At 41.1% G+C, this 11,579-nt stretch overlaps 2 protein-coding genes across 2 annotated transcripts in view; both read left to right on the top strand.

Moving 5' to 3' along the window:
• The first annotated feature begins 2,576 nt into the window (after positions 1–2,576).
• LOC126494718 (olfactory receptor 10A4-like) lies at positions 2,577–3,539 on the top strand. Its single transcript, XM_050132130.1, has one exon. The coding sequence runs from the start codon at positions 2,577–2,579 to the stop codon at positions 3,537–3,539; it is 963 nt and encodes a 320-aa protein (XP_049988087.1).
• Positions 3,540–10,762: 7,223 nt separating this feature from the next.
• The window catches only part of LOC126494724 (olfactory receptor 6C74-like), a 5,869-nt gene continuing 5,052 nt past the window's right edge, over positions 10,763–11,579 (top strand). Inside the window, exon 1 of the mRNA XM_050132136.1 lies at positions 10,763–10,779. Coding sequence (XP_049988093.1) covers positions 10,763–10,779 — 17 coding nt within the window. The remainder of the gene's footprint in view (positions 10,780–11,579) is intronic.

Below are 11,579 nucleotides of genomic sequence, written 5' to 3'. Positions count from 1 at the left end.
ATCTCAGTGTCTCCGGCAGGTAGATGTCTGTTCTGGAATGTCTCCGTCTCCTTAAGCCATGAGTCAGTTCTGGAGAAATCTTGTGCTGTGCAGTCCATGTCAGTTTGTGCATCCGTCTATAGATCTATTTATCTATAGATGCGCTCATGCATCATTCTCTTCCTGAATCATCCTCTGCCTTGAGACTTCTCTCTTCTAGGAACTCTAGTGTCTGTTATAATTGGTAGTTGTAGAAGTCGAAAGCAGATTCATAAAAGGACATTGAGCCTAAAATTCGTGATCCTAGAGAAGCTAAATAAGAAGGTGAACCCAAAGAAAAACATATAGTCATTCTCCTGGATATTAACCTTCATCAGGCAGTGAAAGGAGACAGAGACAGAGACCCACAGTGGAGCACCGGACAGAAATCCCAAGGTCCAAATCAGGAGCAGAAGGAGAGAAAGCACAAGCAAGGAACTCAGGACCGCGAGGGGTGCACCCACACACTGAGACAATGGGGATGTTCTATCGGGAACTCACCAAGGCCAGCCGGACTGGGTCTGAAAAAGCATGGGATAAAACCGGACTCGCTGAACATAGTGGACAATGAGGACTACTGAGAACTCAAGAACAACGGCAATGGGTTTTTGATCCTACTGCAGGTACTGGTTTTGTGGGAGCCTAGGCAGTTTGGATGCTCACCTTACTAGACCTGGAAGGATGTGGGAGGTCCTTGGACTTCCCACAGAGCAGAGAACCCTGATTGCTCTTTGGGCTGACAAGGGAGGGGGACTTGATTGGGGGAGAGGGAGGAAAATGGGAGGCGGTGGCAGGGAGGAGGCAAAAATCTTTAATTAATTAATTAAAAGCCCTAAAAGAAAGCCAAAAAAGAACAAAAATAAGATAAAAATAAACAATAATAATTTAAAAAAGGGAAAAAAGAAAGCAGATTTATGTAAGATAATACCTTCAAACTTGGTTTCTCAACCCTTCTTTCTTTTGCTTTTAGTTCTTATGATAAGATATAAGAAAATTGACTGTCAGTGAAAAAATTTACTTTAGCCAATGTATAAACTTTGAATTAAAAATATTGTAAATATAAATATGTATTTGTTGTGTGTGTATATATATATATATGTGTGTGTGCTATTTCCACATGAGCATTGTGGTAGGTGACCTTTTCAACATCTACCATATGAAGTTGAAGGATTCAACTCTGGTCATCAAGTTATTACAGCAAATTCTTTTACCCAATGAGCTGTGATGCCAGACCTCAAGTTGTTCATTTATTTTTTAAATTTTATTTGAATAACATTTTTTATTTATTTTACATACTAACTGCAGTTCCCCCTCCCTCTTCCCTCCCAATACCCCCTCCGCATCTTCCCATCTACCTCCTTCCCCATCCTCTCCTCCCCTGTCTCCATTTTTAAAGGGGCAGGTATCCCCTAGTCTTGAACAAAATATGGCACATCAAGTTGAGGCAGGACCGAGCTTAAAAGAAACATGTTTCCTTAAAATGTCCCAATCAATTCAATGGGAGGTTTAATATTTATTGGTCATGCCCACCTTTTATGCTGTCCAACTAAAAGATTGATAGTGAAGGGCTATGAATGTCTATGTGGGTTGCATGGACTCCGTTTGTGTTCTAAACTACACCCCCATTATATTGCAAAAGTCTGACCGGCAACTTTGTAATAGACCTTCATAAAAATTGCTGTGGTTCAGCCCTTAGAGTTTCAAGCAAATCATGGGTGTCAGATAGAAACTTTTACTTTACAGTATCTTCAGTGAAATCATTTAAAATAATAGATTATCTCTAGAAATATACTAAAAGATCCAAAACCCAAGTTACACAAGAAACATGTTTGTGTGTGTGTTGCTTTGTTTTAACACATAACTCCTGAGACTAACATAATTACACAGTACAGGGATATAATCCCTATGGCCTCTCATAGAAATAAAAACACCGCTTGTGCTTGGGATTCATGTTGTCATTTGGCATTTTAGAACACTTACAATGCCAACAGCAAGAAGAAGCGTCTAGGCGGTCCTCCCAGCCACAAAATCCTGAACAAGTTAATTAAGGGTGAAAAGAAGATCCTTATTTTTATTTCTGTGGGTCTTGCCTGTCTAATTATTAGCATATTCTATTTAAGTCAAAATTAGATTATTATGTAGGTAAGTACTAAATAAGTGACTGGAATAAACTTTCTGATGGATCCTTTAGAGGAGTCTTGATATGGCTGTAAGGGTCAGATAATCAGAACATGACACTTTCCTTTTTAATGTTTTATGGTCTTATAATTGAAACTCTTTTATACGTCGATTGTGAAAGAGCTTGTGTGGATTACTAAGCAGAAGTTGGAATTCTTAACTTAGATGCCTTTTCATCCGTGTTTCTATGAAAATAGAACAAGAGTCACGACAGCAATACGCATCCACTTGATGGGTTGTTTGTCTCACGGGCATCCAGGTGTCACTGCTCTTTTGTTAGCACACTGATAGTGGATGAGTTCCATTGCTGAGGGTGATTGACCCCCGTGGCTGCTGGTTGTGTCTTTTGGAACTATCTGCCTGCTCTGTTGTCTTCCCAGATGTCTGACTCTGAGCTGATGAAGAATGGAAGCCTATCTCTCTGCACTGAATTCACACTGGTGGCCTTTTCTTCCCTAGCAGAGCTGCAGCTTGTCCTCTTCTTTGTGTTCTTGCTTATCTATTTGTTTACTGTGGGAGGCAACCTCCTCATCATCTGTGTGATCTGGGCCACCCCTTCCCTTCACACTCCCATGTACTTCTTCCTAGTCAACCTCTCCTTTCTGGAAATGTGCTACATCAGCAGTGTGGTGCCTCAGATGCTGGTGCATCTCCTGGTGAAGTCCAAGACCATAAGTGTGGGATGCTGTGCAGCACAGATGTACGTATTCACCATCTTGGGACTGACAGAATGCTGCCTGCTGGCAGCCATGGCTTATGATCGCTTTGTGGCCATTTGTTACCCACTCCATTACACTCTGCGGATGGGCCCTTCTGTCTGCTTGAAGTTGGCTGGGGCGTCTTGGATGACTGGAACGGTGGTGGAGTCAGTACAGACCACGTGGATCTTCACCCTGCCTTTCTGTGGAGCAGGAAACATTCAGCACTTCTTTTGTGACATCATGCCCGTGGTGAAACTGGCATGTGTGGATACCTCGCAGAATGAAATTGTACTATTTATTGTTTCCCTGATCTTCATCATGAGTCCCTGTCTCTTCATTCTGTGTTCCTATGTGCGCATCCTTCTGACCATCTTGAGAATGCCTTCAGCAGCTGGCAGACACAAAGCTTTCTCCACCTGTTCGTCTCACATTTTAGTCGTTTCTCTTTTCTATGGCACTGCCTTGTTCACTTACCTCCAACCCAAGAGTTCACACACCCCAGACACTGATAAGGCTACTGCTCTCATGTACACTGTGGTCACCCCTGCTCTGAATCCTGTTATCTACACTTTGAGGAACAAGGAAGTGAAAGAAGCTTTTCAGAAGGGAACACAGAGGAAGTTCCTTAGACATGTGGACTAGTTTCGCTAGGCAGCTGAAACTTTTACCATTGTGTTGAGAGTTTATTCAACTCTGTGAATCCTTTGTCATTCTGTGTTGTTATTGAAGCATTGATAACCTAACAAATATGTTTATTTTATAGTTTTCAATCTGAACAAATAGAGAGTAACAAACCTAGGATTATATATTTGTTTATTCATCCATTCATTCATTCAAGTTTTTTATGGTATTTAGAACTCAGTTTAAGACAGTGTACTGCTATCAAGCTAAGTCTACTCCTCTCTTTTCCTTGAACTAAACTCACTCTGTAGTCCATTTGGGACTTGAGTTCAAGAATTTCCTACCTCAGTCTCTTGAAATTATGGGATTATACAGCAGCACTAAATTTAATTTGTTCAAGTTTTCAACTTTGAATCCATGGCTACCATCATTTTATAACTGTTAGAAAACTGCTTCATGGAACAGAAATATTATAAAACACAATCAAAAATGTATTTCTCTTTAGATCTAGTAAGGTATTAAGTACATTATTCATGCCATGAAATCTTGTTAAAAGCTTGATTCTAGAAGATTGAGAAATCTCATGCCATGGTTTGCTCCCTGTTGGCTAGAGCAAATTTATAGAAATACTGTAAGGAATTTCTATAAGTGTCAAGCATTGAATTTGGGCTTTGGAAATTGAAAATTAAATTGGAGGGATACAGAAAGTACATTGTCAGTAAAAAAAAAAAAAGAAAGAAAAAAGAAACAAACTAACCTGATATAATTGGTATACCTGTGTTTGTTATTCACCATGTTAAGAAAAAGGCGATATGATAAAGAATTGGCTTGTGTGATGATTATTCATAGGTGTCAAACTGACTATATCCATCTGGAGTTAATTAAAACCCCAAGGCATTGGGCACACCTGTGAGGGAGTTTTTAGTTACTCAGATCAATTATGGTAGGAAGACACAGCTTAAATCCACATCACCTGAAACTGGAAGACCAATCTTTAGTTTTACCCCTTCTCATGGCAGACTACATAAAGGACAAGAAGAAAGAAACTTTTACTCTTTGCCTACTTCTTTGACTCTCATGGCAAGTTCATTTATTCATTGGCATTAGAGTCTACTCCTTTGTGATTCCAGTGTAGACAGAAGACCAGATGAGGCATCCAGACTTGTTGACTAAACGTACAAGATCCTTGGGTTCTCCTTTGGGAGGCAACCATTTCTGAACTGTCTGGACCACAGCCTATAAGATACTCTTATATATCAAATACATATATTTTATCAGTTCTGTTCTTCTAGAAAACCCTAACAGAGACTGTGATACCAGAAATGGATCTAGTGAAACAGAATTGTAAGGATGAGTTTCTAAGTATGTTAAGCAGGTTTAGGAATTTGCCAAACCTACAGTTACTGAAGACTCCTCGGGTAGCATGACGAGCACTGAAAGCCTGTGGTTAGAAATCTTCAAAAGTTCTGATGCGTAGAATAAGGAATTCAGTGACTCTGAATATAAAACTTTTAACAAATTATCAAAAAATAAGAAAAGCAATGATGCTGAGTGCTTCTTTCCAGCATTTGTTGATAAACTGACAATTGAAAAGAATGATTTTAGGGATAAAATTAAACAATTTCTATTATCTTGGGATACAGTGGCAAAGGACAAAAGACTGAACTCAGTGAAACAACTGCCCAGATGCAGATGTGTGTAAACAACTGCCCAGGTTTCTACTTGTGATGTGGAAGAAAATGTTCTCTCCAGCAGCCATAGAACTCAAATTGTGGAATATCAAACCTGTAACCTCATCATAAGATTGGCTGAATTACAATAAAAATTGAAGTCCCAGCCTCAGAGAGTGTCAGGTGTTAAAGTAAGGGCACAGATTGGTAAGAGATGGGATCCTGTAACTTGGGATGGAGATTCGTGGGAAGACCCTGCTGAAGCTGTGGACTTTGTACATTCTGATTCTGAAGGGTTTATACCACTTGAGGAAGTAGTCTCTCCATCCTTAGCAGAGGATGTATTCCAACACTTGCCTCTTGTGGGAATTAGTCTTTCATTGTCAACCACACAGCAGCAAACTGCCCTAAAGGAGATGCCAGACAAGAAAATACTGGTGTCTCTTAGGGCCCTTCAGTGTTACCCCTAGATCTATAGCCAGACTTAAGATTAAGCATGCTCCTAGATGCAAGATTGAAAGTCCTTGAGGAGGTGCTGTATACTAGTAAGGAGCTGATGGAGTTTCTAATTCATTAAAGCAGAAATTTGTGTGTAAATGGAATCTAGAGTTGTAACAGACATAGATACCCTCAATGACCTTCCTTCAGTGACAGTGTGATTTTTTTAAATTAATTAGAATTTTAAAAAATACCAATCCAATCTTCCATTGAAGGGCATCTAGTTTGTTTCCAGGTTCTGGCTATTAAAAACAATGCTGCTATGAACATAGTAGAGCACATACTTTTGTTGTATGATAAGGCCTCTCTTGGGTATATTCCCAAGAGTGGTATTGCTGGGTCCAGGGGTAGGTTGATCCAGAATTTCCTGAGAAACCACCACACTGCTTTCCAAAGTGGTTGCACAAGTTTGCATTCCCACCAGCAATGGATGAGTGTACCCCTTTCTCCACAACCTCTCCAGCAAAGGCTATCATTGGTGTTTTTTATTTTAGCCATTCTGACAGGTGTAAGATGGTATCTTAAATCTCAAGGTCCAAATCAGGAGCAGAAGGAGAGAGAGCACGAGCAAGGAACTCAGGACCGCGAGGGGTGCACCCACACACTGAGACAATGGGGATGTTCTATCGGAAACAAACCAAGGCCAGCTGGCCTGGATCTGAAAAAGCCTGGGATAAAACCGGACTCGCTGACATAGTGGACAATGAGGACTACTGAGACCTCAAGAACAATGGCAATGGGTTTTGATCCTACTGCAGGTACTGGCTTTGTGGGAGCCTAGGCAGTTTGGATGCTCACCTTACTAGATCTGGATGGAGGTGGGTGGTCCTTGGACTTCCCACAGAGCAGGGAACCCTGATTGCTCTTTGGGCTGACAAGGGAGGGGGATTTGATTGGAGGAGGGGGCGGGAAATGGGAGGCGGTGGCAGAGAAGAGACAGAGATCTTTAATAAATAAATAAGTTAAAAAATAAAAACTAAAAAAAAAAAACAACCCAAGTTCCCACTCCCTCCCCTCCTCCCATCCCCTCCACACACCCTCTCACCCAACCCCCATCTAATCCTCAGAGAAGGTAAGGCACATTGCCTTGTGGAAAGTCCAAGGCTGTCCCTACTGTATCTACGCTGAGCAAGGTATACATCCAAAGAGAATAGGATTCCAAAAAGCCAGTGCATGTCATAGGGATAAATCCAGTGCCGGTGCCAGTGGCCTCTCGGTCTGCCCCAGCCATGCAACTGTCAACCACATTCAGAGGAACTAGTTTGGTTCTATGCTTGCTTGTTCCTCCCCAGTCTGGCTGGAGTTGGTGAACTCCCATTACCTCAGGCAAACTGCTTCAGTGGGTGAATCCATCATGGTCTTGACCTCCTTGCCCATATTCTCATTCCTTCCACTCTTCAACAGGACTTTGGGAGCTCAGTCCAATGCTCCAATGTGGGTCTCTGCCTCTGCCTCCATCAGTTGCTGGATAAAGGCTCTATGGTGATATTTAAGATAATCATCAGTCTGGCTACAGGGCAAGTCAAGATCAGGGGCCCCCTTCTCTATTGCCCAGGGTCCTAGGTGGGGTCATCCATGTGGATTCCTGGGAATTTCTCTAGAGCTATGTTTCTACTAACCCCATAATGGTTCCCTCATCAAGAAAGAAATCTCTCTCCTTGATCTTATCTCCTTAGGTTTCCAGAACTGCCCTAAAGTAGAAGCACAAAGTGGGTACCAAGGCTTGAATACCTAAGTGTGAAGAAATAATTTCTGATCATAACATTTTTAATGCAAAATGAGATAGTCACTCTTGATGAAAAATCATTAATTTTATTGATGTAAATGAAATCTTTCTGTACAAAAACCATATCTGTATTAGTTATAAATATTTTGAGAATGCATCTTCCTAAAAGCATCTCTATGGTAATGATAAGAAGCTTTATTTATAATAGACAAAAGCAATTCATAGTATCTTCAAGAGGTAAAAGGTGAAACCTGTTATATACCCATATATTGGGATTGTTAGCAACTTAGTAAATGTTAGGAATGAAAAAGCATAAATGAACTTTAAGCACATATTGGCTAATAAAAGAATGAAGGATTAAACAGAAGTACACTAACGGTTAAGTTCCATTTAAATAAAATTTTAGGTGACATAGCTTCACACAGAGGAAACTTACAAATCAGTGTTTGTCAGGATTTTGGAAGAGGGTTTAACAATTTTAGCCCTTGAAATTACACTGTATTCATTCTCTAGAATATCTTCAGTTTGGCAGCTTTTAGTCCACAACCTGCTCAGCAAAGAAATAGCAATATCCACCTCTCTCAGTTCCTAATGCATGCACCCAATGGAAAATATTTCTCAACTTCTTGTCCTGGAAAGCAATCAAGAATATAGTAGTACATGACAATAAGAACATATTTTGAAATTTAAGATTGCATCATGATCTTTTCAAGTAATGATGTATTCTTCTGTCTCCTAACTGCAAACCCATAGCATCCTGCTGACATAGTCTCCAGAAAGGAAATAAGATAGATCTTCTACTTGATTTTGTTCTCCTTAGTTCCTCAGTGCACACTGAGGGAAGGTGAGGTCTAGAGAAAGATATTGGGATAGCAGAGTGGCACCTTAAGAGAGAATCAATGCCTATCTCTGCTTTTTCTGCTGTGAGTTAAAGGGTACAACCTCCTGATCTTGGACTTCCTAACCTTCAGAAATTTGAACCAAAATAACATTATTTCTCTTTATATACACTAAACTTTTGAAATTTGCCACATACATGCTTTCTCATATTGTTCTATCAGTATCTTCCCTAAATAAACAAAATTCAGAGTATTCTGGTAGAGTAACAGAAAACAGATGAATAGAGTTAAAGACTTTCACCTTAAATTAGGTTTTATAATAATAAACTTGTCCCTCATTTACCTGGCCATTCCAGATACAATAAGAGTAGGTGAAAGCCTTCATATTGAGGTTTGACAAGGAAACCTAATAGGAAAAGAGTTTCAAAAGCAGGCAAAAGAGTCAGTGATACACTCACTACTAGTTTTAGGAATCCCTCAAAACACCAAGCTAACAGTCATGGCATATATGGAGAGGATTTAGTGTAGACCTATGTAGGCCCCATGCTTACTGATTCAGTCTCTGAGATCCCATTTGAGCCCTGCTTAGTAGATTCTGTGGACCATAGTCTTGTGATAGCCCCATCCTCTATGACTTCTACAGTGTTTCCTTTCTATAGGTTCCCCCATCTTCGAGGGACCTGGTAGAAACCTCCAATTTAGATTCTCTCCTCATCATGTCTGACCGTGGGTCTCTGCACACTCCTATCTGCTGCTAGAGGAAGCCTCTCTGATGATGACTGAACAAGACACTAAGCTGTGAGTGTAGCCAAATATCATTAGGAATCATTTCTTTCTATTTTTCTTTCCAGTTGTCTTTGGTTCTGCTCTAAGTCTCTGGGCTATCCTGTCTCTTATTTCCGGCCATCCAGGCAGTATAGGGCATGGACTCCCTCTTTTAGCAAGGCCCTCAAGTTAAACCAAACATTGCTGGTCACTTCTACAAGTTCTACACATCCATTGCCCCAGCAAACCATTCAGACAGGACAGATTGTGGATGGAGGATTTTGCAGCTGGTTAGTGTCCCGGGTTTTTTTTTTTTTTTCTGTAGCCTGAAAAGTACCTTCCCCTCCAAAGAGACTAGGACTTAGGGGTGAAAGCTCCAAGCTGGCACCAACTCAACCTATCTAAGTTCTGTGGACTATGTAGGATTTGTCCTTGACAAGGAAGTGTGCTTCCAGTTTTCAGAGAAGATCTTTCTGTCCTAGCATCAGCCTGGGTGGTTTAATGGTCTTCACAGGACCTCCAAGGCCAATAACTCAAATGAATGTAACCCAGTCCCACCACTGGAAGCCTTGCCTTACTACAAAAGATAACCGTTTCATATTTTATATCACCCTCATGTATTCTAGGAAGTTTCCACAGCACTAGGTTTCCACACTGTCCCCCAAACACAATGCCTCCCAATCCCGCTGTCTGTCCCCCACAGTCTCTCTCTCCATCCTCCCACCATCTGGTTCCTCCAGCTCCCATCCCCACCAACCACAATCCATGCTCAGAATCTTTTCTATTTCTCCTTCCCAGAAGATCCATCCTTCCCTCTATAACCCTTCAATTCATCTAACCTCTCTAGGTGTGTGGATTGTAACTTGCTTATGATTTACGAACAGTTAATATCTACTTATAAGTGAATGCATACCATATTTGTCTTTCCAGCCCTGGGCTACCTTACTAAGGATGATTTATTTTCTAGTTGCATCCATTTGCCTGCAATTTTATGATGTCATTTTTAACAGCCAAGTAATATTCAATTTTGTAAATGCTTCACACTTTGTTATCCATTCTTCGGCTGAGACACCTCAGGTTTTTTCCACTCCCTGGCTATTATGAATAACATCACAATGGACATAGTAGAGCAAGAGTCCTTGTGATAGGATGGAGTGTCCTTTGGGTATATTCCCAAGAGTGGTATAGTTTGAGGTATATCAATTTCCAGATTTCTGAGGAAACATCATTTCATAGTGGATGTACAAGTTTGCACTCTCGTCAGCAATGGGGGAGTGCCCCCTTGCTCTTCATCTTTTCCACAATGAGCTGGCACTTTTGTTACTGATTTTAGGCATTCTGACACATGTAAGATGGAATCTCAAAGTAGTTATCAATTGCATTTCCCTATGGCTAAAGATGTTGAAGATTTCTTTTTTTGTTTTTTTGAAGCCTACAATAGGTATGTGGCGCTTCATATAATTTTTTTTTTTGAAAAAATTTCCACCACCTCCCTGCCTCCCATTTCCCTCCCCCTCCCCCACTCCTTTTTCCTCCCTCTCCAGTCCAAAGAGCAGTCAGGGTTCCCTGTCCTGTGGGAAGTCCAAGGTCTTCGCCCCTCCATCCAGGTCTAGGAAGGTGAGCATCCAAACAGGTTGGCCTCCCACAAAGCCAGTACATGCAGTAGGATCAAAACCCAGTGCCATTGTCCTTGGCTTCTCAGCAGCCCTCATTGTCCGCCATGTTCAGAGAGTCCAGTTTTATCCCATGCCTTTTCAGTCCCAGTCCAGCTGGCCTCGGTGAGCTCCCAATACATCAGCCCCACTCCCACTGTCTCAGTGGGTGGGTGAACCCCTCGCGGTCCTGACTTCTTTGCTCATGTTCTCCCTCCTTCTGCTCCTCATTTGGACCTTGGGAGCTCAGTCTGGTGCTCCAATGTGGGTCTCTGTCTTTATCTCCAGCCATTGCCAGATGAAGATTCTATGGTGATATGCAAGATATTCATCAGTATGGCTATAGGATAGGGCCATTTCAGGTTCCCTCTCCTCAGCTGCCTACACTCATCCATTGCTGGTGGGAATGCAAACTTGTGCTACCACTTTGGAAATCAGTGTGGCGGTTTCTCAGGAAATTCGGGATCAACCTACCCCAGGATCCAGCAAAACCACTCTTGGGAATATACCCAAGAGATGCCCTATCATATTACAAAAGCATTTGTTCAACTATGTTCATAGCAGCATTATTTGTAATAGCCAGAACCTGGAAACAACCTAGATACCCTACAATGGAAGAATGGATGAAGAAAGTATGGAATATATACATATTAGAGTACTACTCAGTGGTAAAAAACAATGACATCTTGAATTTTGCATGCAAATGGATGGAAATAGAAAATACTATTTTAGTGAGGTAACCCAGACACAAAAAGATAAACATGGGATGTACTCACTCATAATTGGTTTCTAGCCATAAATAAAGGACATTGAGCCTATAATTTGTGATCCTAGAGAAGCTAAATAAGAAGGTGAACCCAAAGAAAAACATATAGTCATCCGCCTGGATATGGGAAGTAGACAAGATTGCC

Source organism: Alexandromys fortis, unplaced genomic scaffold (assembly GCF_014885135.2).
Source record: "Alexandromys fortis isolate MF-2015 unplaced genomic scaffold, M_Fortis_MF-2015_v1.1 scaffold_375, whole genome shotgun sequence".
NCBI lineage: Eukaryota > Metazoa > Chordata > Mammalia > Rodentia > Cricetidae > Alexandromys > Alexandromys fortis.
This window is presented reverse-complemented; position numbering and strand designations above follow the sequence as displayed.

What these genes read in the sequence shown, in the direction of transcription:
- LOC126494718 (XM_050132130.1), top strand. Translation starts at nt 2,577, where the DNA reads ATGTCTGACTCTGAGCTGATGAAGAATGGAAGCCTATCTCTCTGCACT.